Raw genomic sequence first — 26,430 nt, forward strand, 5'->3', positions numbered from 1 at the left:
ATACTGCATATGTTCTCAGTGTTGGTCTCCTCAGTCAATCGCTGCCAGATGAAGGAATTTAATACACAAGTAAGAAAGTTACCTTTTTTTTTTTTATTATTTATTACACATAAATGTTGCAACTGTTTTTCAGCTTCACATATCAGACATTAATCACATTCATGTCCAAATTGCTCTCTACTCTTTTTCTGTCTGGCTTCCTTTCAGTGATTCCATTAATAAGAATGCAGACAGGACAACCTACCAAAATAAACAGTTTTAAAAAAACAGGTTTCTCCATTAATGCCTTTCTTTGCTGAGCAACAATGGATGTTTTATTTGTGCACTACTATTAAATGAACCAATAATAATAGTGAGCTCATTTTTAAGAGCTGTCAGTCCAGACTTCGGTGTGTTGAGAGAAACGTCAGTGCTTTGGAACTCATTCAGGATAAAATCCTCTGATGAGTAAATGTGTAACAGTATTAAAGCATCCTGCAGCAGCACACACTGTGATCTGATGATATCCTCTGGTGATCAAACTTACCAGAGTCTTCAGTTGTGACTCTGCACCAATGAAGTGCGACTCTGAAGCAGTCCTGCAAACTGCTGATGCAGAAAGTATGGATCCTCAGCACCGGTTAACATTTCATATAAAACCTTATGGCTTCAGGTGATGTCGTGTCAGGTCGTGTTGGTGAGAGACATAGTGTTGTTGTTCTCCTCTCTACCTGATTGAAGCTCGGAGTTCCTTTTCACAATGAATGTCCCTGAGGGGGAGAGAAGACGGAGATACATTATGGAAAGTTGACTGGCATTAAGACCCCAGTCATCTGGAGATGTGTTCAGCAGGAAATGGATTTAGCTACAGACAGAGGAGATCGGGCTGACAAGCACAAAGATGCACATTATCCTCTCTGTAAGAGGATAACCTTTCAAAGACTATATTTTGAAGAACCTGTTCACATTAGAGTGCAGCTGATGGTGAGTCCTGGTGTTTCATGTGTTTGGCGCGTGTAAGCTCTTCCCAGGTAAGACTCCTTTCCAAGTGCATGAAAGCGGACAAATGTGAGGATGCAGTTTCCCTGCTAACTAACTCTCTAGATGCATTATAGTTTTGCCCATAGGAACTCTATGGGCAAAACCCCATCAGAAACTCGTTTGACTTTTTCTGTAAGAACCAGAAACGGAGGTACAGACATACAGCCCCCAGAGTGTGCGTCCCCTCTCTTGGAATGACATTGAATCATAACACTGGAACATGACAGATTGGATGACTTCAGCCATCAAACCTGTCATTGATGAGCGTCATTGGTTGTTCTCAAGAAAACACTTAAGTGTTTGAGTTTGGAGGGCGTTGGGGTGAGGTAGGGGATGCTGACCCTAGAACCGCCCCTGCATTACATGCAAAAAAGAAATATCATCATATCATATGGTGAACCAGCTTTGCTTTTTCATGGGAACATATTCCAACGATTTAACATATCCTGAGACAAGAGGTCATTTTATTTCCGATAGTTTTGAGATAGCCTGCAGTTTGGCAAACACACCTGATGTAATGACTTTGCCAAATGTCATTATCATTACATTTTCATACATTTTTAAAATGTGTTGTCTGCCGCACTATCAAAAAAATATCAAAATAATTCAGTGTCCTATGCTGAAAGCCGAAGCCCCGTTAGCTCAATGTCAATCATTCCCTGTGTTATCCAATCATGTGTCGCTTGGTTGTTTCCCTCAATTATGATTGGACACCTATTATCTATTCACATAAAATGTGTGGGACATGAAAACCTTTTCCCCAGTCTTGTATTTTGATTGGTTTAGCGTCACAGTTTCTCGTTCGCTGATTGGCCAGAGTCCTTGTGCCCTAGAACAGGAGGGGCCTAGTATGAGATGATTTCCGTTTTACCGTAGTTGTCAGCCTGTGTGGCCATTGACGGGAGTCCATCAGCGCAGGTATAAGTCTTATTTTTTTTTTTTTACATCTGTATTTTAATGACACGTCTTCTTAGGCTTATCTCTCGGCCGTGTGATGTGGCGAGACTTTACCTTGAGTGTTGGTCCGAGAGTCGCAGAGAAAAGGAGCCACCAGCTCAGTGTGTCAATAACGGTAACGTTGGAGCTCTGCTCGATTCACACTGTGGAGGTCAAAACAGAAAACAAACAAACAAACGAATGACAACAATATTTTGGCCTAACGCCTGAGATTAAATGAAGCCAGAAGCTTAGTTTTTGTCCTCGTCCGTGATTGTGGTCCTGGTAAGCCGCTGTCAGTAGCTTAAACAGCTAGCCAGCCCTCAGAGAGGATACATGGGACAGGGAGCCCGGTGCCCTCTGCCCTGAATGGACCAAACGTGTTTAATTTGATTGTTCTCAGAAAACAGTAGGGATAGCACCTTAGGATGTTTATTCAGGTTGTACTTTTTTGTACTCGTGCGGGCTGTATATACAGAATGAGGCCTGTCTGTTTATCTGTACTATCTCTGGCTGTCTGTGTGCTAGCTAACGGTGCGCTACTACTGTCAGATTGCCTGTTAAAACGCCCCAAATGACAGAAAACACCACTATTTATGTTCCTTTAAAATGTTCTTCCCCAGCCCGGCGTGTTTACAACACTACCCAAGCATCTTGCCGTGGGGTTTATCAGAGGGTCAGTATGCTAACGCCTGCAGTTGGTGCAAATTATGCAAAACTATTTTGGCTGGGGGGGGGGGGGGGGGGGGGGGATAGGAGCTGAAGTCATCAGAGTTCACCAGGGTCCTGCTTTGCTGCCGTTGTTAGTAGGACTCACACTGTCCTTATTTCCTTCCAATTTATGTAAACATTAAGACGTGTTAACTACCCGGGTCAAAGGTTCCAGGTCAGATGCAGGTTTGTGCCGAGATTAGCACAGATTTGATTCTCTGTCGTTATCTTGTTCTGCTGCAGGGAGGTGAAACGCATTTTAGTTCAGGGGCCAGTGGCAGCCCGGTTTGATCTCAAGTGGGCCTGACCTGTAACATGACAGAATCATAATCTATGAGTAACGGCAGCTCCAGATGTTTTCAGATTTGCTTCAGTGCAGAGAAGAACATGTAAATTAGGAGAACGTTTACATTTAACAAACTCTGCTTTAAAAAAATGAGAAAAAAAAAATGTCTTAAAAGAAGTAAGTTTGGGCACATTGCTGTCTGCTATTTTGTCCTGGGTCTTCTCTTTCTAAATCAGTGGACAAATTAGGGCTTAGGGATATTTTCATTAAAAAAATTGCTAGTCTTCTATGTAGTTTTCGTACTTTGCGAATTGCTGATTGCAGATTAAACCCTCTGCTGCTGCTTTTGAAACACGGGTCGTATGTTTGACACCTGTGCTCTACTGTCATCATCAGGATGTACATGGGGTTCAAAGTTACATATTTTTGCAACCCAAAATCTCAAAAACACCTAGATCTAAATCTAAACACAACATAACCTGCCATGTGTGTTGTTGTGTTATCCATCTCATGGCTTGGAGTGTGCATTGTGTTAGGTGAAAACAGACGTGGCCGTGTCAGTCGTCGGTCCAGGTCTGACCCAGGACAGTGCAGTCGACAGTAGTGTCATTGTTCACAGAGGACAATGGGAGTCGGCCTGCACGGAGGGAGGCACTGCTAGGAGACTGGAGGTTGGATACTGTGTTGTCCCTGTGGGGCTGCATGTCCATGCTTTTCTTACAGCGTTATTGCTACACACAATGAGACAGAATCTGATGCAAAGTGTCCTGTTTAGCAACAACTTACCGTTTACTCTAAAAAAAAAAAAAAAAAGAAATCTGGAATGACGAAAGCTTTGTTACAGAGACAACGCATGCACAACAGTCATATATCAGTTGATTAAATAGTTTTTGTCGTTCACATGGAGCATTATGAGATAATGGTTTTACATTTAATCGTTAATGTGAAAACACTCGTATTACACTCATATAAACAGATGTAGGAGAGTTAATAACAGAGACATTGTTTGCTGTTAATGGATGTTGAATTAAAGATTTATTTGCCCTATTATAGCCTTGAAAACATACATCCTGTGTGGCAGCATCGTGTCCTGTGATTTGTTTTTTGGCTCACAGGCTAACCTCATGTAACACGATACTCAGTCCTCAGCTTTTCACTGATTGAATTTCATCCAGATAGCAGTTCAGTCCCCCTCTCCCAGTCACTGATGGTATAGATTAAGCAGGAAGCACAGTACATTAGACCAAAGCTGCAGCTGATGCTAGTCTGTGTTGTCACTTCAGATGCAGCTTACACAATATTGACACACTGTTGGCATCATATGTTTCGCAAGCTTTAGTGTTTAATATTAGCACAGAACATAGTCGCTATTATTTGCAAGCGGAGCTGAGAGTATTACTTGGTTAGAGGAGCAAATCGACCAACAGAAAAAATGATTAACAGCTTCTAATTTCAGTCATTTTTCAGGAGGGTACTTCTGATATGTTTTGCAGCTTTTGTATGTTTTATGTCATAAATGGATTTGTTTTGGTTTTGGTCATTGAACTGGTGATACGAAGCATTGTGTCTGGAGGTGGAACCTTGAAAGTGGTGTTTGGATTTATTTTATTTAAGATTATTTTTTGCACATACTGAAACTGAATTCAATATATCTTTCAGATTAATAATTAAAATAATCCGCAGATGCAGGGCTCAGATTACAGGGAAGAATGAAAACAAACTTGGACTGCAGTCTGACGTTATTCATTTAATTCTGAATAACACGGATCACACTGTGTTGTGTTGGGCCTTTTAGATGAATAACATAAAACAGAACAAGGTGGCTGTTTGTGCCCTAAGGCTATTGTCATGTCTTTTCATAGCCATGGGACACTTGCTTTTTGCAGGCTTATTCATTCTAGTGCAGTAGCCTACTTTGTATGCCCTCCTCAGACATAGAGTCTGTGTTCACTTTCTCCAGCTTCTTTTCACTCCAGCTTCACTTTCTGCTGGGACGGCCTCAGTAGGAGTGTGGGATCGGTTGACCTCAGAGAGACGAGCAAGAGTAGCTGTGTATTTGCGTACAGACAGTGAATGAAGCGTATTGTCCTTGCTGTAGCATATATGCCTTTGTCAGCTGAATCTGTTTGTACTGGCAGACGTGGGCAGTGAGGTGGTATGCAGCTGGCCTGGATGAACTTTAGGATTTATTGCTTCTGTGCAGCAACTGTGTGTCCTCCCTCCCCCCCTAAAAATAATACTAAAACAACATGACAGTAAACATTTAATATTTATAAATGTTTATTTTTTTTATCATATTGTGAAATGTCATGTCTGAATCGCCTAGAGAAATGGTACCAATTCACTGGAACCTTAAGAAGATCATCCCTTTTTAGGGTGAATGGGGATGGATGGATGGATGGATGGATGGATAAAGGGGGGTAAGGGGTTACCATCTGGATATGTTTTTATCTGTTCTTTAGAGAGCCTGCTGTGTCTGTGTGCGATAGAGACAAAAGCCTAACCCAGAGTAGGATGCAACAATTTGATCTCTTCCTGTCTGTGGCACACAGTTAAAGCAAGTGAAGGGGAGATTAAGTATGGTTGTTACAACCAGACTGTTAAGAATACAGTTTATTCAGCGACTTCCAAAATCTCTGTACTGAGGCAGTGCTTTTGCTGCAGTTTGAAACAGCTGAGATTATTTTTGTGTTTGCCTGCACGCGCACAGTACGAATAAGAAATATTTAGTTGTGGGTCGTTTTGCAGTTCACAGGAAACTGCCGTCGTTGAACCCTGATTGCGAGATATTCGCTCATGTAGATTCTGCTGAGTCCTGACATGTGAGTGGATGTTTGATGATGCTGAGCACCAACAAGTACGGTGTTGTCTTTTGATGGAGCTCTTAAAATGGTTGCAGCTGTAAAGTCACGTGTTGCGTCATGTGCGTGAATGAACATGATAAGATGTACTCTTTCTCCTTTGATCTGTCTGTTGCACTGCAGACTTTTTTTTTTTACTTGTGTTAGCAAGACATGTGCAACTGTTATTAAAAGCTTTGCACAGCTCCCAGTTGTTGAACGTATGCATATCTGTCTTTGTTTCCAGTGGCTGTTGATGGATCATCCCTATGAAGAAACAGGGTTACAATGGGACAGAGTACCTCGGAACAAGAGGTCCACGAAGACACTGCTCAGGTTGGTTTAATCGTGTGTGTGTGTGTCTATCTATCTATCTATCTATCTATCTATCTATCTATCTATCTATCTATCTATCTATCTATCTATATATATACACACATATAAAATGAAGCCAACTAGTAGCACAGGACAGTTTATAATAACCACGCGTCTGTTTAAGCCGGTATTAAGGTCGACTGTTCTCAATATCGGTCATATGAATGTGGTTAGTAACCTCAGAGCTTCTTTGTGGGTTCATTATGACCTGTGACTGAACATAATGAACCCACAAAGATGCAGAGTCATGGGGAATTTCTTTTCTTCCCCTTTTAAATAAATGCTCTTTCCTAGAGGGTAGGCTGCACTCGTTGTCTTTCCTTTTCAGCCAAACATTTCTTCTCAATACATGCGTCATATGACAGAACACACGTGTGCGTGTGTGTACATGACGTGTCACACTGTAGTGACCCGTGTGATCGCATGCTGCCTGGGCACCTGCCATATGTCAGACCCACTGTCAGTGTCCCCGGTGTCCAGCTGAGCCAGCCTTTTACTGCCAAATAACCCTTAGCTCCTCACGCAGTAATCAATAACCAGCAATAGCAGACATGCAGTCTCACTGGCTGACAGCCAGAGCACTAACAACAAATTACTCATTCTCTCACCCTACCATATCTGATGGTTTGCTAACCAAACACACGCGCACACACACATATGTGCAAATCCACACCCAGGATAAAACAAACAAGCAACTTTGCACTAGCCTCATGAGTGAATGGGTTCTAAGTTACTAAACCTTTGTGATAAACGCTTTCTTAATGAAGTCTAAATAGAAAAGGAATCTGCTAGGCTTTTTGTTGCTTGTGAGCACATTGGTGTTACATCTGTCCATAGGGTCAGAGTTGGATGCTCTGTGAGGTGATATGTTTTTTATACTGTGAAACATCAAGTTAAGAACATGAGTGTGGGAGACTGGATGTGAAGCTACTCATTTGCCCCCTACTCCCTCTTGTTTCCCATGCACTGGTCAGACATTCCTGCCTCCAGGGCAAATCCCTTATTCCCACATTCCAGTGCGCTTCAGCTGAAGCCTCTGGGCCCATACTTCATATATCTATATTTGAATCTGAGGCAGTAAGCATGCTGACTGTTGTACTGTTGCCAGTTTCACTTTAGATTTTCTCTACTATTCTCTTCGCTGTAGGACGGGTTTAATAACCTCAAGGCATTTGTGGAGGAAGAACTACAGACGAGCATGGTGAGTGTGGTCTGAGGGTGATCAATGAAGCCTACATTTGACTGCATCAAAACCAGCATGATTTAGTACAGCATTTTATATGTCACTATAAACAGTTGAGAAAATCTCCTCCTTGTTTGTCCTTCCAGATGGTGGGCATGGTGATTGGTGCAGGCATCGCAATCGTCCTCATTGCCATCCTCATCTTCTTCATCTTGCGGAGGATCAAGCTTCGAAGTCAGTCATTTCTGAGATTTCTTCCCATGCTCTGGGCACACGTGATTCTGGTATTAAAATAAATCTTTACATTTCTAAATTTTTCATTTGTTTTGTTGTTATTTTGTTAGACCTAGAAGCTCAGGAGGCACCCAAATACCGCTTCCGCAAGAGGGACAAAGTCATGTTCTATGGGCGAAAGATAATGCGTAAGGTGAGTGTGTAGTTGAAAATGAATCATTCAAATGACAGTATTCAAATAATAGCTGACTCTCATTCACAGAGAGTAACCTTATATCCAGTATAGCACACAATGTAAGAATAATAGAATGGGTATAATATTTAAACCCTACTGTTTCCCAACAGGTCTCCCTGTCTACCTCTTCCTTGGTGGGTACATCATCCTCCTCTCGGCCACGGCTAAAGAAGAAGCAGAAGATGCTCAACATTGCCAAAAAGTACACTGGCTCACTTTACCATAAGTCTTTCCTTGGGTGTACTGACATGCTAACAACTGGCAGGTCGCACTGTTTTAATCTTTCTACCTTTCTCCATCTCACTCGTGTAGGATCTTGCGCTTTAAGAAGGAGGTGCCAACCCTACAGGCCAAGGAGCCCCCTCCCTCAGTGCTGGAGGCAGATCTTACTGAATTTGATGTGGCCAACTCCCACCTCCCCTCTGAGGTGCTCTACATGCTCAAAAATGTCCGGTGGGTACTTGCTCGGTTAAATACATTTCGCACAACTAAACACAGGTGGACCTCATTAGCTGTCTAGTGATCATTTGTGTTTACACACACCAGCTGAGCGTACACCCTGAACCTCTCTTTTGTCCCTCGCTGCAGTGTGCTGGGTCACTTTGAGAAGCCACTTTTCCTGGAGCTGTGCAAACACATGGTGTTTCTGCAGTTCCAACAAGGGGAGTATGTCTTCAGGCCAGGCCAGCCCGACAGCAGCATCTACGTGGTTCAGGATGGAAAACTAGAACTGTGCCTTACTGGAACGGTATGCTCGATTTTTGTGCACATTTCATCTTATTGGCATGTGAATTTCACACATTTTAAATATGAGTTATTTTCAGGTTTTGCATGGTCTAATGCTTATTGTGGTAAGAGTTTTGGCTTTAACAACCAAGAAAGACGTACATTTTACTTTCATAATGTAAGCTGCTGGGGGAATAATTGCTCTGTTGCGGCCTGTATCCATTTTCAGGCTTCACCTATAGCTTTGACTCAAGTTGTTATGAAATCTTATGCGCTTGGTTTTGTCTTCCAGGATGGTAAAGAAAGTGTAGTGAAGGAGGTATTCCCTGGAGACAGCGTCCACAGCCTCCTCAGTATTCTGGATGTCATCACAGTACGTCACACCCTCCTCCTGCTACATAAACTGCACGTGCTGTATATGTGTCGTGTCACACCAAAACGCACAATCTCCACTATTACAAATGAGTCACACATTGTTACTGAGATACATGGCTTTATGTCACTGATGTGGACCCCACCCACTTCCTGTCGGACATCATTCACATTCACAAAGTGACTCACTCATAAATATTTCACTACCATGGACATGACTCACACATTTGTGTTGTAATTCTGTTTCAGCCCTGAATACATTGGGGTTCAGATTGAGTTTTGTTGGTTGTAATGATATTAATTATTAATTTTGTTAATAATTAACAATGGAACTACTAATGGAATTACTAAGAAGCAGCATTTCTATAGAGCTCCTGTAAATACAAGTGTGTTCATAAAATGTGAGGTGTTCTGTGGGCTCTTTGTTTGCAGGGCCACCAGAAGCCTTACAGAACAGTGTCAGCACGGGCCGCAGAGGTTTCCACTGTTCTCCGTTTACCTATAGAGGCCTTCTTATCTATATTTGAGAAGTACCCTGAGAGCCTAGTGCGAGTAGTACAAGTGAGTTGCATGTTTTTCTGATGATTTCCTTTCCTGTTTTTTTATTTTTTTTCATAGGCATCATGTTGCTTTTAAAGTCAGTTTCCATCGAATGTCTCATTTCCTGTTTAATCTGCTCAGATTATCATGGTCCGCCTCCAAAGAGTAACAGTGCTAGCCCTGCACAACTATCTGGGGTTGACAAATGAGCTCTTCAGTCATGTGAGTTTATCACACACTACCACTATCACACATACTTGAATCAGCTTTGACAAATGAGCACGGTGCAATGTAGAAAGCTGCAGCTACACATTTATTTCTATTTTATTTCTATTCTATTTGCTGTGCTAATGTTTTGGTTTTCTTTCCCAACATACACTGGCCACCTCGCTCACATCATGCATATACCACTTGTCCACTTAGGAAATGCAGCCCTCACGTCTGCCTCCTCAGTCCCCCCACCTTACCCGCACAAGTCCTGTCCGCCATGGCAAGCGCTTTGGCAGCCTGACTGTACCTGAGGAGCACCGGGAAGCTGCCGTTAAGGGTGAAGTTCCAGGTAAGATATAAGGCAAATAAAAACAGATTGGAAAGTTTTTTTTTCCTGCCAGTGCTATGTTTGTTTTTGGTTGAGTTCATATGCCGCAAACCTGTTTTCTACACAGGAGGAGAACAAGGCAAGGATCGAATAGTGCCAACTCTCAGTAGGACAATCTCCATGCCTGTGGACATCGCTGGTAAGGATGTCTCTTGTGTTCACAGACATTGACGAAGTGTTGCCCTTTGCTGTGAGAAAATAACCTGATAGTTTATCCCATTAAGTATCGAACTATATAAAAACATTGCTGAGATGTGTGAAAACTAAGCGTGTGACCGTGACACCACAAGTTTGTAGCTGCCCTGAGATATCTTGATGTTTCACACCTCTATAGTGTACTACTGGGGTGTGTTCCAGCTAGTAAAAGTGGGAGCATTTTAGCTAAACAATGCTCCCCTTCTAGTTTTCGTCTTTTGGACCAGCACGAACACTTATTAACCTCAATGTAGCTTCCAGAAAGACATTTACAACTTTCAGAACTCTGTTAAAACGGTGTCAACCTTTTACAAGTGATGGCATGTTTACACAGAGAATTCTTGTCTATAATAACATAGATGGTGAGATGTGATAGGCAGTGAAGATATGTGTTAAGAGTTTAGTATGCCAAAACGAACAGAGGATTATGATTAAGCCTTGTTCTTTAACTGAAAAGAAGTTTCTTGCAAGTTTCTTTCTTGATTCCTGTTTCCAATCTGAATCTGGGTTATGCAAGTATTGTAAAACACAGAATAGCTGTTATTGATGTGGTAATAACTGAACACAGATGTGTTCAAACTGAAAGTAACTGGGTATTCCCTGACATTGCTGCTTACAGAAAAACTCATTGGATCTATTGGTCTTCTGTGTTTTTCAAACACGTTTTCCGTGAGCAGAAGCCGTCACTGTTTATTATTATTATTTAACTGAGTAATGTTAAATAATAAAGTGCCTAAACGCTGGTTCAACACTGAAGAACGGTGTGTAAATGTTTTTTTGCCCAGGAATACAAAAAGGTCTGAAATCAGACTTTGACATGGCGTATGAAAGAGGACGGATTTCTGTCTCTGCAGAGGAAGGCAACACTCCTCCCACCTACACCCGGGTCAGTACACTGCATCATCTTAACAAATAAGTGAGATTAGATTGACTTTATTGATTCCCAGACATAAAATTAGGTAATTTCATTAGCAACTAGAATAGCTTATGAACACAGAGACTAAAGGTGCGACACAGGGTACAGATCACAAGAAAAAACTGATGTGAAGTTACATGAACTCCAAATGCTTGTTACGATGCTATACACATCACTGATAATGCATGTTTGTTTGTAAATGCAGCTTTTCTGTTTTAAGTCCTATTTTAGAATGACTGATTACATGTAATTACAGTCCGTGTCTCAGGACCAGCGCGAGAGGAAAGTGACAGTAGATGAGGTTCCATCAGGGATCTACTTGTATCCAGAAGAGGAGCCAATTGTGGATAATATTTTCACTCCTGTCTCTAATCGATCCAGTGCTGCTCTGTTTGAGGAAGCTCAGAAAGAGATTCTCAAACTCATGAGGATTGAGGTTTGTTTTGCTGTTTTTCTTTCACATGGAGTGTATTTCTGTTATTGTGTAAGTGAAGGCGGATGTGAGCCTAAACAGCCTGGGACCATGGGACAGAGCATTGTAATAGTTGTTTTGTCACATATCACTGCAATGGACGTTTATAAAGTTGTGGGGACGAAGTTTGTTGGATACATTAATTTGATGCATTATGTTGTAAACCTTGCCCGTATGCCTCTGAGCCTTTATCGCACCAGTTCAAAGTATAAGAGATAATGTTAGTCCGTTTTTATGATTTTCCTCTGAAGCTGAACAAATGAGATGTGTTCATCTACATTGTTCTTCTACTTTGTTTCATCGTTAAGCTGTGCGTGACTTTATATTTGAGACTTGATCTTTTTCTCTCTGTTCTAATCTAGGATCCATCCTTGTTAAATGGGAGAGTTACTCTGCACCATGCAAAAGCTGGAGCTGTCTTAGCAAGACAGGGAGACCAGGTACTCTTCTGAAATATATACACCTATCAGCCACAATAAAACCACTGAAGGGGGAAATAAAGAACACTGACCATCATAATGTTATGCTTCATTGGTGCACTAATAGAAATATAATGTGTCAGATAGTACAAATAAAGTCTTCTGCTTCGTCTATTTCCTCTTTTTACTTATTAAGGACGTGAGTCTGCACTTTGTCCTGTCTGGCTGTCTACACGTCTACCAGCGGATGATCAACAAACAGGAAGCGGTCTGTTTGTTTGTAACCCACCCAGGAGAGATGGTGGGTCAGCTTGCTGTGCTCACCGGAGAGCCCCTTATTTTTACCATCAAGGCTGTCCGAGATTGTACCTACCTAAAGATCTCAAAGTCAGATTTTTACGAGTGAGTTTATCGTCTTTACTCTTGGAAAATATTTTTATGTAAATTATTATTACAGTCTTCCTGTCTTAGTGAATATTTAAAAAAAATGTTTACATTCATCCAAAGCATTAATTATCTCTGTTACTGTGTTGTATGCTTCCCCCTTCAGGATAATGAGGGAACAGCCCAGTGTGGTGCTGAGTGCTGCTCACACAGTGGCCATCCGCATGTCTGCTTTTGTGAGGCAGATGGACTTTGCTATTGACTGGATGGCTGTAGAAGCTGGCAGAGCCCTCTACAGGTACTCTCACCTCTGCCTTAAACAGCCAAATAACGATACATTTTACTGCATGTGCAAAACTACAGTATATTCAGTCCCTAATCTGCTTCATCAGTCTTGCTTATTTTCTCTGGGCTATTGGCTTAACATTGACATGTAATGGTTACAGTAAAAATTCAGTTTTTGTCTTTTCACGTCTGTAGACAGGATGACCAGTCAGACTGCACCTACATCGTTCTGAACGGACGTCTGCGTTCAGTCATACGCAAGGCAAACGGAAAGAAAGAACTGGTTGGGGAATATGGTAGAGGAGACCTCATCGGTGTGGTGAGTACAAGGCTCTTTCCCTCCCAATCACACTATTCAAGTGTAAAAAAAAACATTAAGAAAACGTCTTTGTAAATTTGACAACATGTGGTCCGCAAATACATTTAAAAATATCATTAATGCTGTCAATCTTCAAATTGCTGGTGTTGTGAGTATTTGCAGTATTAGTTGAGCTCAACTTCACTATGAAACCATAATGTTCTGCAAAATATTATTAAATCCCTTCTCAGGGTTCAAGACATACACCGTATGAGTCTAAGTTGACGCAGACCTAAACTGCAAATTCACCAGGTACCAGAGGAATAGTTTTGAAAAGTATATCTTGTGCACTTCAGGTGGAGGCCTTGACCAGGCAGCCAAGAGCCACCACAGTCCACGCTGTGAGAGACACAGAGTTGGTTAAACTACCCGAGGGCACGCTCAACAACATCAAAAGGCGATATCCACAGGTCAGTGAGTGTGTCTTGAAAACTTGGTGTAAAATGCTGTGTACTTTCTTTTACTTTCTTTTAAGTTTTAACGTCTGTGTTTAGGTTGTGACGAGGTTGATCCACTTATTGGGTCAGAAGATTCTGGGGAACCTGCAGCAGGGCCGTGGACCATTCTCAGGTAAGATGATTATGACTGGAATGAGTTTACCTGCATATAAACATACATCCTCCCGCCATATTTCCATTCGCATGGTTTTTGTTTTGCAGGTTCAGCCTTCAGTCTGCCCGGTATGACAACTAGCGCTGATGTCACCAACCCTGCCAGTAACCTCTCCACTGTGGCTGTGCTGCCTGTATGTGATGAAGTCCCGATCAACGCGTTCAACCTGGAGCTCAGCCATGCCCTCAGTGCCATAGGTAGAATCACTAATATTGTTCAGTATTTGCCCAAATCAGCTCTGGATTTTCTGTGCAATTGCTGGATTTTTGTGCAGCTGAGGTTTATTTTATTCACACGTTTCACTCCGTTTGACACTTGAAGGGCCCACTCTGCTGTTAACGAGTGACATAATACGAGAGCGTCTGGGTGCGTCTGCTTTGGACAGGTCAGTGTGATGATCTGAACATGGTCTTCCCCTATCATCTTCTACCTTATTTTACTCCATTTAAGTTTGATTTCCAGTCACTAATCTCTCTGTTTTATAGCATAGTTCCTTTTATATATAAATGGCCTTTTGTTGTTTTTGTTTGGATTAAGTCCCGGCTCTTACCCAACTTCTAAATTGTTCTCTGCGTCTGTGAATTAAATGAACTTCCCTATGCTCATTTTGGCTTCTTTTTACTCTGTTCATCAGTATCCATGAGTATCGTCTCTCCGGCTGGCTGGCCCAGCAGGAGGACATCAATCGGATTGTCCTGTACCAGACTGACAACAGCATGACCCCATGGACTCAGCGCTGCATCCGCCAGGCTGACTGCATCCTCATTGTTGGCCTCGGGGACCAGGAACCTACGCTGGGAGAAGTATGTGTGTGCAGCCGAAGAGCTTGGAAGGGAATGTTTAAGATAACGCTTAAAGGTAAACTTTCTTCCTGCTCCATTGTTTCCCCCAAGTTGGAGCAGATGCTGGAAAACACAGCAGTCCGGGCTCTGAAGCAGCTGGTCCTTCTGCACAGAGAGGACGGACCTGGCCCCTCCAGGACGGTCGAGTGGCTCAACATGCGTAGCTGGTGCTCTGGTCATCTGCACCTCAAGTGTCCCCGTAGGGTCTTCTCCAGACGCAGTCCCAGCAAACTGGTATGGAGCAAACTTTCATATGATTTGAGATATTACAGATTTGTTCTGCCATTTGTTTTCTTTTAACGTTATAATTCAGGATTCATTTATATGTTTGTGCAGAGGGAGGTATATGAGAAGGTGTTTGAGAAAACCGCAGACAGACACAGTGATTTCTCTCGGCTGGCCCGAGTTCTGACTGGAAACAGCATCGCCCTCGTCCTGGGAGGGGGCGGAGCTAGGTGAGTGGAGTTGTTGGCATACATGTATATCTGTATATGTGGAACACCATTGGGAAACTGTCCTTCTCTTCTATTTAGAATAATTTTTACGAAAATGTAATTCTGATATTTGAAATGCACTGTTCCTTGCTCTCTTTCATGCAGAGGCTGCTCACATGTGGGTGTGATAAAAGCTATGGAGGAAGCAGGAATTCCTATTGACATAGTGGGTGGGACCTCAATTGGCTCATTCATTGGTGCACTGTATGCTGAGGAGAGGAGTGCTGTTCGAACCAAACAGAGAGCCAGAGAGTGGTCCAAGGTCCAGTACACACAGATGTCTTTATCCAAAATAAATGAAAAGAAGAAATGTACTTTACCCAGAGGCCTTGAATTTAACCTTTTGGAAACTGCATTCAAGAGAAATAAAAACCTTGTTGTTTCAGACAACAAAAGGCAAATAACAGTAAGCTTACCTCCGATATCTGTATTTTTCTTTCAACAGGCAATGAATTCAGTGTTTAAAACGGTCCTGGACCTTACGTATCCCATCACCTCTATGTTCTCTGGCTCTGCCTTCAACACCAGCATTTATAAAGTGTTCCAAGACAAGCAAGCTGAGGTACAGCATCCTGTTTCACTCTCATTTGGTCATTTATGGCCCTGTTCCTTTTAATTATACATACAGAGGCCTATTGTTGCTTTTGTGTGAATAAAACAAAACTGACAGTTGACTATCAGCTACCAAGGGTCATGTTTTTAAGTCAGTCATCGGGATGGTACTGATAGAGTTTATGACGCTGAAATACTTTGTGCTTCCCTAGGACCTGTGGCTGCCATACTTCAACGTCACCACCGACATCACAGCCTCGGCCATGCGTGTTCATCAGGATGGTGAGTGACAGCTGAGCCGGCTGAGAGGGCAATGAGCCCTCTATGCCATTTATTTATGTCCAGCTCTACAGACTAAAGCTTAATATAGCTCTTTTGTATGTTAAAGTACTTTCAGTATATTTGGTAGCATACACATAAATAATAATGTGAATTAACGAATGCTTAAATCTTCTCAACATTTAACGCAACTTAATCTAATTGTTCTGCCCTGAATGAAAGAAAACTAATGTGTGAAATTGGCTCTGAACGGTATGTTTGAAACATGATTCATGTCAAGTACAGCTCACAGCATCAAGAAGTAAAACTAAATTTATTATCATTAGGCAATGTGTCTGCATTTTGATGCACTCAGTCAACCCTCAGGAGTTACTTAGTGCACTCCAGTGTTTCCTATAGTTTATATATAACTGTATAAATATTATATCAGTAGGCATAATGCAAAGCAGTGCACTAAACATATACAGCGACTGGACAGCATGTTCTCAGAATGACATTTTAAGGCGGGTATACTCCAAACTACACTGAAGTTGCTCTCAAACTCCTCTTAGGCCAAATACTAGTGTAGTTACTACCACTTGTAGCAACGGGAGGTATACCAGTTTTAGTTCCTCCCAACAAAAACGTTAGTCAGCCAAGAAGTGGCTGTTGTTAAAATCGTTTTAGTTTCACTGCCACGATGTTGTCCATGCCAGTCTAAATCTTGTTTGGAGTATACCACGGCCAGAACTTTACAAGAGTCTCTTTGAGACTTTGAGTATTTGTGCCAGTGTTTGCTTAACATATGTCTTGTTTGACTTGAATAGAAATGCACCATCACTAACATTAGCTGAAATAGAAGAAGTTTGTGGGTTTTCTGCAGAGAAACACTGAATGCCGTGTTTGCATCTTGGCATGTGGGTGAACTAACAGCTGCAGCAAAGCCTTTTCCTCTCTGTTTCATTGTCCCATCATCTTCTTTCTTTCTTTCTTTCTTTCTTTCTTTCTTTCTTTCTTTCTTTCCTACTTTCTTTCATATGATGAACTGATAAAGTTGTAGCCTCTTCATCGTTTTGTGTCCATCACATTTGTGCCTTAAACTCTTGATTATGTAGTAGACACTACACATTACTTGTGTCAGGTGTTTCTGGACGTAGAGAAATGACATCCCATCGCTCAGTGACCCCTATTTAAAGTAACCCTTGTAGCAGCTCACCCAATAAATGCTGACTCCCTCCCATGTCCATGTCAACAAGTAGGATCCAGAACACTTCACCTTGCCTTTTCCCGCAATGCCATGTAATGACAGCCATTGTTGCTTCTTTCATTTCATCCCCTCATTCTGTGCTTTTGATAGTTTTCTGTGTTTGCTTTTATCCAACATTTTAGCTTGGTGCTATCCAGAGTGTATTACTCTGACTCTCCAGTCATTGAAAGGAAAACACTAATTAAATTTTCCTAGCTGTAAGGTATAGAGTATCATTGGTTTAGTCTGAATCCTTTGGCTCTATCTAGTTAGGTTTGGAACTAATGTGAAATCATACACAGCCTTCATATCGTTCATGGAAAACTGATCTGGCAGTTTTCTCCTTATTCTTCAGTTCAGAAGATGTAGTTGAAGGCCCATTGGTCCTGTGATGCTTCCTCTCTCTCTCTCCCTCTCTGCTTGCTTTTCTCCTATCTGGCTTGATCAGTCATGTATAATTGTCTAATACAATTTTTTTTGTCTAATACTTTTATACTTTTTGATTAATATGCTTAATGAACACAACTCGTTCTACTTCACTGGTTGTAATTGATGTTACCAGTTTATTTGTATTATTATTATTTTTTTAAACTAGCCTTAAGTATATTGCTTCTTTTAGCCTCCCCCTAGTATATCCATTTTTTGATATCTTGTCATTATTCTGAACAAAGTAGTGGTATTTGCTAGCCTTTATATTGGTTGTATTCATCTGGGATTACATTCCCGTTGCTGCTTGCATTCTTCTCCACTATGTTGCAGGCATCTCCCTCTTTACTCTGTAGTATTCCTCTTCTGTTTCTTTCTCTTTCCTTCTCATTCTCTTTGTCCCATTTGTGACGTGGGGTCTGGCCCATATTTGATGTGATCCTCCTTCTCCATCTCATTTCCCGACAGGTTGTGTCTGGCGCTATGTTAGAGCCAGCGCCTCCTACACCCCCTATTTACCTCCCCTGTGCGACCCCAAGGATGGCCACTTGCTTGTGGATGGTTGCTATGTTAACAATGTCCCAGGTCAGATTTTAAACACCCGCTCACCAAAACCTCCCCCCTCCCTAAGTAGACAGTGAACCACTTGGCTACCCTCCTCTTCTTTCTTCAAAGTTGTCACTAGTAACTAACCCCACCTTGCCAAGGTGGACATTGGGAGCCCATGGTTTGGAAGGAAAGACCTATAAATGAAACACCATATGATACAATACAATTTGATAGGATGCTTTTCTAAATGATGAACAAACGTACCTCTTATTCCCTCTTCCATTGGCTTTATTATTCACCCACACAGCACACTGTCTCCAGTTGGCCACATTTGAATGTTACCTGCCACTTTCTTTTCTGGATGTGAGGTTGTGCTCATGCATGTTTGGACATCTGCGGGTTACAGGGAGAGCTGCATGATCATCAGCCGTCTTCTGGCCCCTTATATTTGCAACAACTTTCACGTCTTCTAGCTTGCTTAAAAGTATGTAGTTTCACAAAGACACAGCCGCCAATGTAAGTCAGACATCATTGGTTTGGATTGAGCTGGCTTTTAGCTGGAGATTAGGGACAGAGAACAAACAGTACTGTATGTTTTGATCAAAGATCAAAGTGCTGAAAGCACAGAAGGTGACACTTCTGCTTTACTGGAGGTAGTGCAGGGCTGCATCACGTCAACATCTCATTCTTGCTGTGGATCACTGTGTTTTGGTGGGTCTAAATAGGTCTGTCCTGTGGACTGAACTTCAAGTTGTTTCCTGTCCTGCTTCTCTTTCACTTCAGTCATCTCTACCTACAGGAACATGTTCAGACTCTCCTACCAAGCTCCTGTCCTTTCCCCTGGCTTTGCTTGCTTTTATGTGCATGCCAGTGTTAAATACAGTGAGCCCATCTATATATTTGTCTCAAATATATGGATATACCACTTTTTTTTTGAGTTATACGTGTTCTGGATCCTGCTGTTGCTCTTTTTAGCCGTTGGGCAAAGTAAATTAAGTCCATTTCGGTTATGATCAACCATGAGTGAAAAATGTCAACCTGCAGGAGGTTACTCCCATTTTAGTAAGATAATTCTGCCTCAACATTCACATACACTCCATGCAAAGTCGCACCTGTAGCTTTTCTCTGCGGTGCTTTTTATCCTTCCAACCCATGCAGCGCCCAGCCTGCTTCTCCCCCCTGCTGGCAACTGAGCTGTATTGCAGGATTGGGTAGGCTGGATGCTTCCCATCCATGTTCACAGTGAAGATCTCCAAACACTGTCTCATCAACGTCTGCCACTGCTCCTTCAATAGACGCATTTTCAGCCATTTCTATGAATTCAGCAGGCGTTTAGGAAATGGGAAATCCATATAATGACATGCAGCAACAGGTTGTTGGGACATGGTTTGGAGACTCACAAACAAACAACCTTGGTTCTCTGTACTGGTTGCCATTTACTTTTTTACCTGCTGCACAAGTCTCACAAGCTCTCTGTGCAAGGTAATGAGGTTTGCAGTGGTGTACATCAGAGTCTTAAGGTGAGCAGAACTCAGTCCCAGCTTCTGCAGGGATCGGACGCCTTCTTTTGTCCGACCTCCCTCTGGTGTTTGGATTGCGGCCTGTTTCGACACTAATATGAAACATATAGCGATCATTATTGAGATGTTATTCCCCCCTTCCTCCTCCCTCCTTCCCTCCCTGGTGTGCCAGGCTCTCTGTGGCGCTATGTACGGGCTAGCATGACCCTCTCGGGGTACCTGCCGCCCCTCTGCGACCCCAAAGATGGCAACTTGCTAATGGATGGTGGCTACATCAACAACCTGCCAGGCAAGTACAGGTGGTAACCCCTCCCCCGCCCCTCCTCCTCAGTCCATATACTGTACAGTCCGATCAATCAGTCTCCACCCAACTCCTGTCTCCCAGGGGATGGGGAAGGTGGAGGGATGGATGGGGATGCATTGTATGGGGGTTTATATCAAACTGATCATGTTTAGAGGTCAGGTAAGTATGTACATGTGGGAATAATGCTAATGGAGGGAAGTCTTGTGGTAGTGCTGAGTTTTCCCCATCCGTTATCAATTAATCCATCTCATTAGACTGATCAGTTAACAAAACTAAATTAAAAACATGATGAAACTCTGGAATATTCTTCTCTACCAGATGGGGAAAAGTCAGCATTTAGAGTTACTGTATGTTGTATAAAATGACAAGATTATTGAAGAGTGGGACTGTATTTGTTTATCAAACAGCCTGGTGTAGATATAGATAAATATGGGGTTAGTGGGTTCTCAAAATTACAACATTTTGGTTGAGAAACAATATTGCTCCTACCATCTGAGCAGTAGATTGATTCTGTATTTTTAATGACACAAGACACCAGTCTGTTTAGAGTTGAAGGACTTATTCCTCTTGCGTTGAAAATAGGCTTTCAGTGTAGGGCTGGGCGATGATTATTGATCTGCTTTCAGTGGGATAATACTTTTTAATCTTGATTGAAGTTCATGCTTTTACATGTATAAATGAGTCCACGTCATGTAAAGCATAACAGTGAAACACTATTTGCCCGATACTGAAATTTGCCAAAAATATTTTGCTTGATATATCTAAATCAAGTAATGACCTTCCCCTCAGCCTTCATGCTGATTCCTAGCATATCGCCCATCCCCACATTTCTTTATTTTAGAATCAATATTGAGCTTGGTTTCAACTAGAGGAAAAAGGAGTAGTGGGTATTCAGACTCAGACGAGGGGACTGTTTTTAAGTCTGCGGACCATGAGAATTATTACTATTTGAAAGAATTTAAAATTTCATCAGAACATTTGTACCTATTCTTGTTCTTGTTGTGTTCAAACAAAAGCAAAACTAAAGACGGGGAGTATTTATTATGGTGCGCAGAAGAAAACTTCCCCCTGAGTCTTCATCTGTGCAGTTGTGATGAAGAATATTTTCTGTACTGATAAAATACAGCTTACATCTTATTTCACAAAACTCTAGACTGGCATAATGCAATGCCCTATTTGGTATGGAAATTATGTCTCACTGTGTCCCAGGTGATACTATTTTCTGAGTTTTGTGAAATATGGTGCTCCCTGGCCTCAAAGTTTGATCCAGCTGAAGGAAGCCTTGTAAAATCAACATCCTTCATTTCTGAGTTTTATTACTCTGCCCTTTCCCCAAAGAGTCTGTGCTCAATCAGCTGCTTTTATAGTTGTTCTTGGCACATTGGATCAGTGCTTCAGGCTTGTGGGATATCTTCCTCTCTCTGTCTTTGAATAGGCTCAACACCACAAAAATGCTTCTCCCTGAAACAAGTCAATGAGAAAGGTCATGGCTTTAGGCCCTTTGCTCGTTGACTGTGAAAGTCTTTTTATATATATCACTAATTGCATATAAATGCACCATAATTTGTGTAACAGCATAAGAAGCTCATTTTCTTGTGGTGTAAGTCTGTTGGAACTTTGTGCGTTCTAAAAGGAAGTTTTAGTAAATAACATTATCCTGAAACAAACATGGTAACACTCAATTAATTGTTTTGCCGTCTCTGCTGCTGGATTTTGTCGTGCTGTGTTTGTACGTCTGTGTCCATACGCGTGAAAACTGGTGGAATAATCCATCAAAACAGCGGACATTGCAAGGAACATGGGTGCCAGGACGGTCATTGCCATCGACGTGGGAAGTCAAGATGAGACTGACCTCTGTAACTACGGCGACTGCCTGTCTGGCTGGTGGTTGCTGTGGAAACGGATCAATCCATGGGCAGAGAAAGTGAAGGTACAGTATGAGTTTAGGAGCATAAGACAGTGGTAGCTTGATGACACAGCAACTTGAAATGTAGAATCTTATATGTAGCAGCAGGGATTCCAGCTTGGGTCTGAATGTGATGCGCCTGTTACTGGTTTGCAGGTCCCAGACATGGCGGAGATCCAGTCACGGTTGGCCTATGTGTCTTGCGTGCGGCAGTTAGAGGTGGTGAAGAAGAGTGCGTACTGCGAGTACATCAGACCACCCATTGACCGCTTCAAGACCATGGACTTTGGAAAATTTGATGAGATCTATGTGAGTTACCCCCTGAGCATGACCTCTTTGAATTTAGGTTGTATTTGTGAAAACATAGAGTCCCTCTAATATTCACCATCAGGTACCTACATGAATGGCACAAATATGTTTCCCTTCTAACAGTTAAGAGAAAGACTGGAATCCTATCCTGTCTCCTAGTTTTATTTTTTTGGCATCCTTTAGATTCATGTATCTACTGTAATACTCAAATACCCGAATAAAACACATTAATATGCATTACATCTTGGTCCACTTTAAGCAAGCTTTAGGTGAGTTCCAGGTTTGTAGCTTCCTGACCACTTGTCTGCTCGACTTATTTCAACATAACAACAAAAATATATTTCAAAATTAAAAGACTGTTCAAATGCCACCACAGGATTGGTTCAGACTTAGAGTTACAGTCAGAGTTGGAAGCGTTAACTCTTAACATGCATCTACTTTTATTTACGCAATCTTTACGCCTGAACAACTTTGTATTTTAGGACGTGGGCTTCCAGCACGGCAAGCTGGTGTTCACTGGCTGGGCTCGGGGTGACATTATCGAGAACATGCTGAGGGACCACCGCTCAGCTGACTACAACGACAGCAAGAGAACTGATGTGAGAAGACTCAAACTTTGGCTCCAATCCAAGTTAATACTTCAGTATTTTGGAATAATATTAATAATAATAATAATGACGTATCTTCTCTGTTAGTCCTGCACCTGTCCAGGAGCTGACTTCACTGACCTTGCAGAGATTGTCTCCAGGATAGAGCCGGTCCAAAGCTACGTAGCTGCAGAAGGTGACGTTTTTGAACATTGATAATTATTAACATTTGTTGATTCTGAAAACTGTGTCAGGCAATTTATCTTTATTTAAGAATTTACAGCAATTTATCAACATACTCATAATCAACACAACAACTCACATATGAGACTCTCTGAACAAGTCTTAATGTTTTATTGCTTCATACATTAAAATATCCAAACGGGTAGATTGTGGTTTGGTACCGAAAGGTGAATTTTATCTTCTCTAAAACTATAGTCCAATGAAATCTTCTTAATTTAATAATGAACAGGTGACTAAGCTAAAACACTACTGTCACTCATTCACTCCACTGGAGTGCAGTGAGCCATCATACGCCCTCTATTGGAAACTAAGAATATGACATGAAATTGCTCACTTTGCTAAAAATGGACAAATAATCTGGTGGAAAACAACATTTTTACTATAAAAGGAGATTTTCTTGGATGGTGGCTTTTATTCCTTTTAATTCAAATAATGGGAAATAACTTTTAAGACTGCGTGCACATGTTACAAGTTCTTGTTAAAGCAGCTCAGTGTCAACTCGATGTGATCGGATGTAGTCACTGTATTAAATAAGGGGCTGTATTTGTCAAACCCCTCCTTTGTGATGAATTACATTCAGAGCTATTTTATTGGAGCCTCTTAACCTGGATGGTTCAGTCACTTGATGAATTGTTCCCTCTAAATCTCTAGAGGAGTCAGACTGTCTGACAGAATACGAGGAAGATGGTATGGACACAGTGAGGGAGGAAGAAGGGGAGGAAGAGGAGTATGAGGCAGAGGACCCTGAAGACCACTCCCCTGGAGAGTGGGGGCAGAATGGAGTCTTTCAGACTGTAAGTACTTGCAAAAAAATAATGAGAATTTGGTCCACAAAATGTATTTTTGTATTGTATTTTTTTTGTAATGTAATGTATTGTTTACATATAAATCTAAACTGAGCCATGTGTTATCATGTACGATTTCATGACGAGACCAAAACCAACTGCAGTTCATCCTAAGAAATAGTAAAACGGTTCTTAATGACACATATTTAGACACAGTGAGCTGAATGTCATGCACTGATCTGGGAGTTCAGGAGGCATTGACACACTTTTCTTTTTGTGAGATTTGTTGGGGATGAGGCAAATATACTATATACTATATTCACAACTTTCTTGACGGGAAATCGTTGTTGGTTCAAATCTAATAATTTAAATCACTAATAAACTAAGAGACTCTCTGGCTTCTTTCAGTGCACAGCTCTTTAGAAATGTCTTGAGACCAGTTAAAAGCGCCAGTGTTTAGTACAGTACAATACATTAAATCTTATTCCTAATTACTTTTTTAATTCCGGATTAACATCACAGCAAAACATCTGATTTCCTCTTGTGCTAAAAGAAGCACAAATTATATCTAAATCTTTTGTGTCATGATGTTCTTTTGACACATGTGGAGCATGGTTCTTCTTGGAGACCCTCAGACTTAAGCTGTCAGACTTAAATCTGCTTCTGTGCAGGATGAGGAGAAATCTGTGAGGCAACGCAGGAAACTTGCCAGTGACTCCAACACCTCTGAAGTCTCGGACTGCTGACAGAGGGCCGCAGAAACGGAGGAGGACAAGACCAAGAGCCGAGTTATGAGTCCACAAACTGTCGAAGCTTCTGAAACCTCGAAACACTGTTTTTGTTTTATTTTTTTTGCATCCCCTAAGCCGTTAGCATCATGTGACTTCCTTCTTATATATGTGGTCGGAGAAGAGGCTCTAGCCCACCTGGTTTTCTTCTTGTCAATGACAAGTCAAACAAACCCAGTGGCAGAATCCACAACACACAATTGAACTTCCAATTCAACATTTCAAATCACAATGCATGTCCCATCTGATTCCTAAGCCCTTTTGTCAGTATACAGATAGCCTGCCCTCCATGTTCAAATGAATGTGTTTATTTTGCCTGTGTGCTAGGATGATGGTTTAGTACAGATGCCCAGAGCTCTGATAGATTAACATAGAAGCAGGACACTAACAGGCCAAGTAAAGAGCACAGACAGAGCTGCAGTTACTAATAACTCTTAGGTTAGCATGGGTTGCAGGCGGGGGAAGCTAAAAGAAGAATGGATGTGTGGACACAGAGTGAGGAGGACAGATTAATGTAAACTTTCAAAGAGGAAGACAACTACAGAAATGTGGTAGAAGGTTAAAATGTGGGTTTGAGGTAATATCACGTGGAAAGTGTGTTATTTTGAATTAACTTATTTATAATTCACGTATAATAGAAGAGAGTGAACACGATGCCCTCTACGTTTACTAAGGGAACAGAGGATATGAAGAATCTGTACTGGAAACTGGGAATGAATGAGATGATTTCAGTGAGTGGATGACATATTGTCTGTGTGCTTGAAATTTTGTGTCGCAGTGTTTTTATTTTTTTTTTGTTGTTGTTGTTGTTGTTGTTTGAGACGATGCCTTTTCAACCGGGGTTCACCCCACTCAGAGTGAAGCGAACATTTGACCGACACTACACAACAGACGAGTGTGTGTCTGACTATGCTTGCACAAGGTCTCACACTTACACAGTGCTCAGGGTTCCTGCGTTTATCTATGATGTTGTATATGAGAGTGTGTTTCGGACCGAGGTACGACCATCTCCAACACCACCATGCCAACAAGTTCTCGCACGACAAAAAGACAAATCTACTTTACCGTGAGTAACACGCAGAAATCTGGGCTGAAAGTCATGTTGTTTAATTCATGTGGACCTCTTGTAGAAACTGTAACAAGATTATATTATAATATACACAATGTTAATATTCATATATGTATATGAAGGGGAAATTTGTATGTTGATGCTTTGCTGCAAAACAAGGGAATTAACGCCTAAACAAAAAAAAGGGTTAGCTCTCTTAACATTAATCCTGTTGTTATGGACAGTTGCCAGACTTGCTTTTTGTATTTTTATTTATACATGTCAACTAATGGCTTTTTAAATTCTGGGGGTGGGATGGGGGATGTCTTATTTTAATGAACCTGGCTTTAGCTGTTTTGCACTGAAATGTTTTAAGTATTTCCTGCTCAGAAGATTTTTGGTTTAATAATTGCCATCCTACTTGATAAGCCAAGGGAATCTAAGGAGTAAAAAGGTTATAGTTGAATATGCATATTGAGAAATAAACATAATATGCATCCTGGTTTGTGTTATTTGAGTTTTTCCTGCCCTAAACTGTTGAGTGTAACTCAGGATAGTCACTGTTAATGTTGAGAGATGACATGGATTCTCTTGGTTTTGGAGGAGACTGATACAGTTCGCACCACCGGCTTTTTAATGTGCCAATACTCCATGTTCACAACTTTACATTTTGTAAAAACAAAAGGTCAGGTAACGTGTACAGTTGAGGTGAGCTCCTTCCCACCAAGTTCTGACTCCAAACAACTGTCCTGAGTACATATTCATGCAAATGAGTGTAATGTGGTTGTTTCCAAGTAATCGCCTGTTTGCAAAGAATCTGTTTATAGGGTAATACGTAATATTTATAGGCTTGTGAAACAGAACAACCTCGAGGGG

At 41.5% G+C, this 26,430-nt stretch overlaps 1 protein-coding gene across 2 annotated transcripts; it reads left to right on the forward strand.

Annotated features, from left to right (window-relative positions):
* Positions 1 to 1,865: 1,865 nt before the first annotated feature.
* On the forward strand, positions 1,866 to 26,056 carry pnpla6 (patatin-like phospholipase domain containing 6). 2 transcript variants are annotated; one of them, XM_047578040.1, is made up of 36 exons: positions 1,866 to 1,938; positions 6,041 to 6,129; positions 7,316 to 7,369; positions 7,498 to 7,585; positions 7,696 to 7,778; positions 7,931 to 8,022; positions 8,133 to 8,273; positions 8,409 to 8,568; positions 8,839 to 8,919; positions 9,351 to 9,479; positions 9,600 to 9,680; positions 9,882 to 10,017; positions 10,124 to 10,195; positions 11,037 to 11,137; positions 11,424 to 11,603; positions 12,002 to 12,079; positions 12,255 to 12,460; positions 12,609 to 12,740; positions 12,923 to 13,046; positions 13,382 to 13,495; positions 13,580 to 13,655; positions 13,745 to 13,894; positions 14,019 to 14,082; positions 14,332 to 14,500; positions 14,591 to 14,773; positions 14,876 to 14,994; positions 15,139 to 15,295; positions 15,479 to 15,595; positions 15,798 to 15,867; positions 17,984 to 18,100; positions 21,670 to 21,818; positions 21,951 to 22,103; positions 22,586 to 22,702; positions 22,799 to 22,886; positions 23,585 to 23,727; positions 24,390 to 26,056. In XM_047578040.1, exons 2-36 carry the CDS (start codon positions 6,082 to 6,084, stop codon positions 24,462 to 24,464), a joined length of 4,047 nt encoding a protein of 1,348 aa, XP_047433996.1. In that variant the 5' UTR covers positions 1,866 to 1,938; positions 6,041 to 6,081; the 3' UTR covers positions 24,465 to 26,056. The 2 variants fall into 2 exon arrangements, with proteins under 2 accessions (XP_047433996.1, XP_047433995.1); XM_047578039.1 differs by lacking the exon at positions 17,984 to 18,100 and adding an exon at positions 19,757 to 19,873.
* Positions 26,057 to 26,430: the final 374 nt, after the last annotated feature.

The sequence above is a fragment of the Mugil cephalus genome, chromosome 2 (assembly GCF_022458985.1).
Source record: "Mugil cephalus isolate CIBA_MC_2020 chromosome 2, CIBA_Mcephalus_1.1, whole genome shotgun sequence".
Lineage (NCBI taxonomy): Eukaryota > Metazoa > Chordata > Actinopteri > Mugiliformes > Mugilidae > Mugil > Mugil cephalus.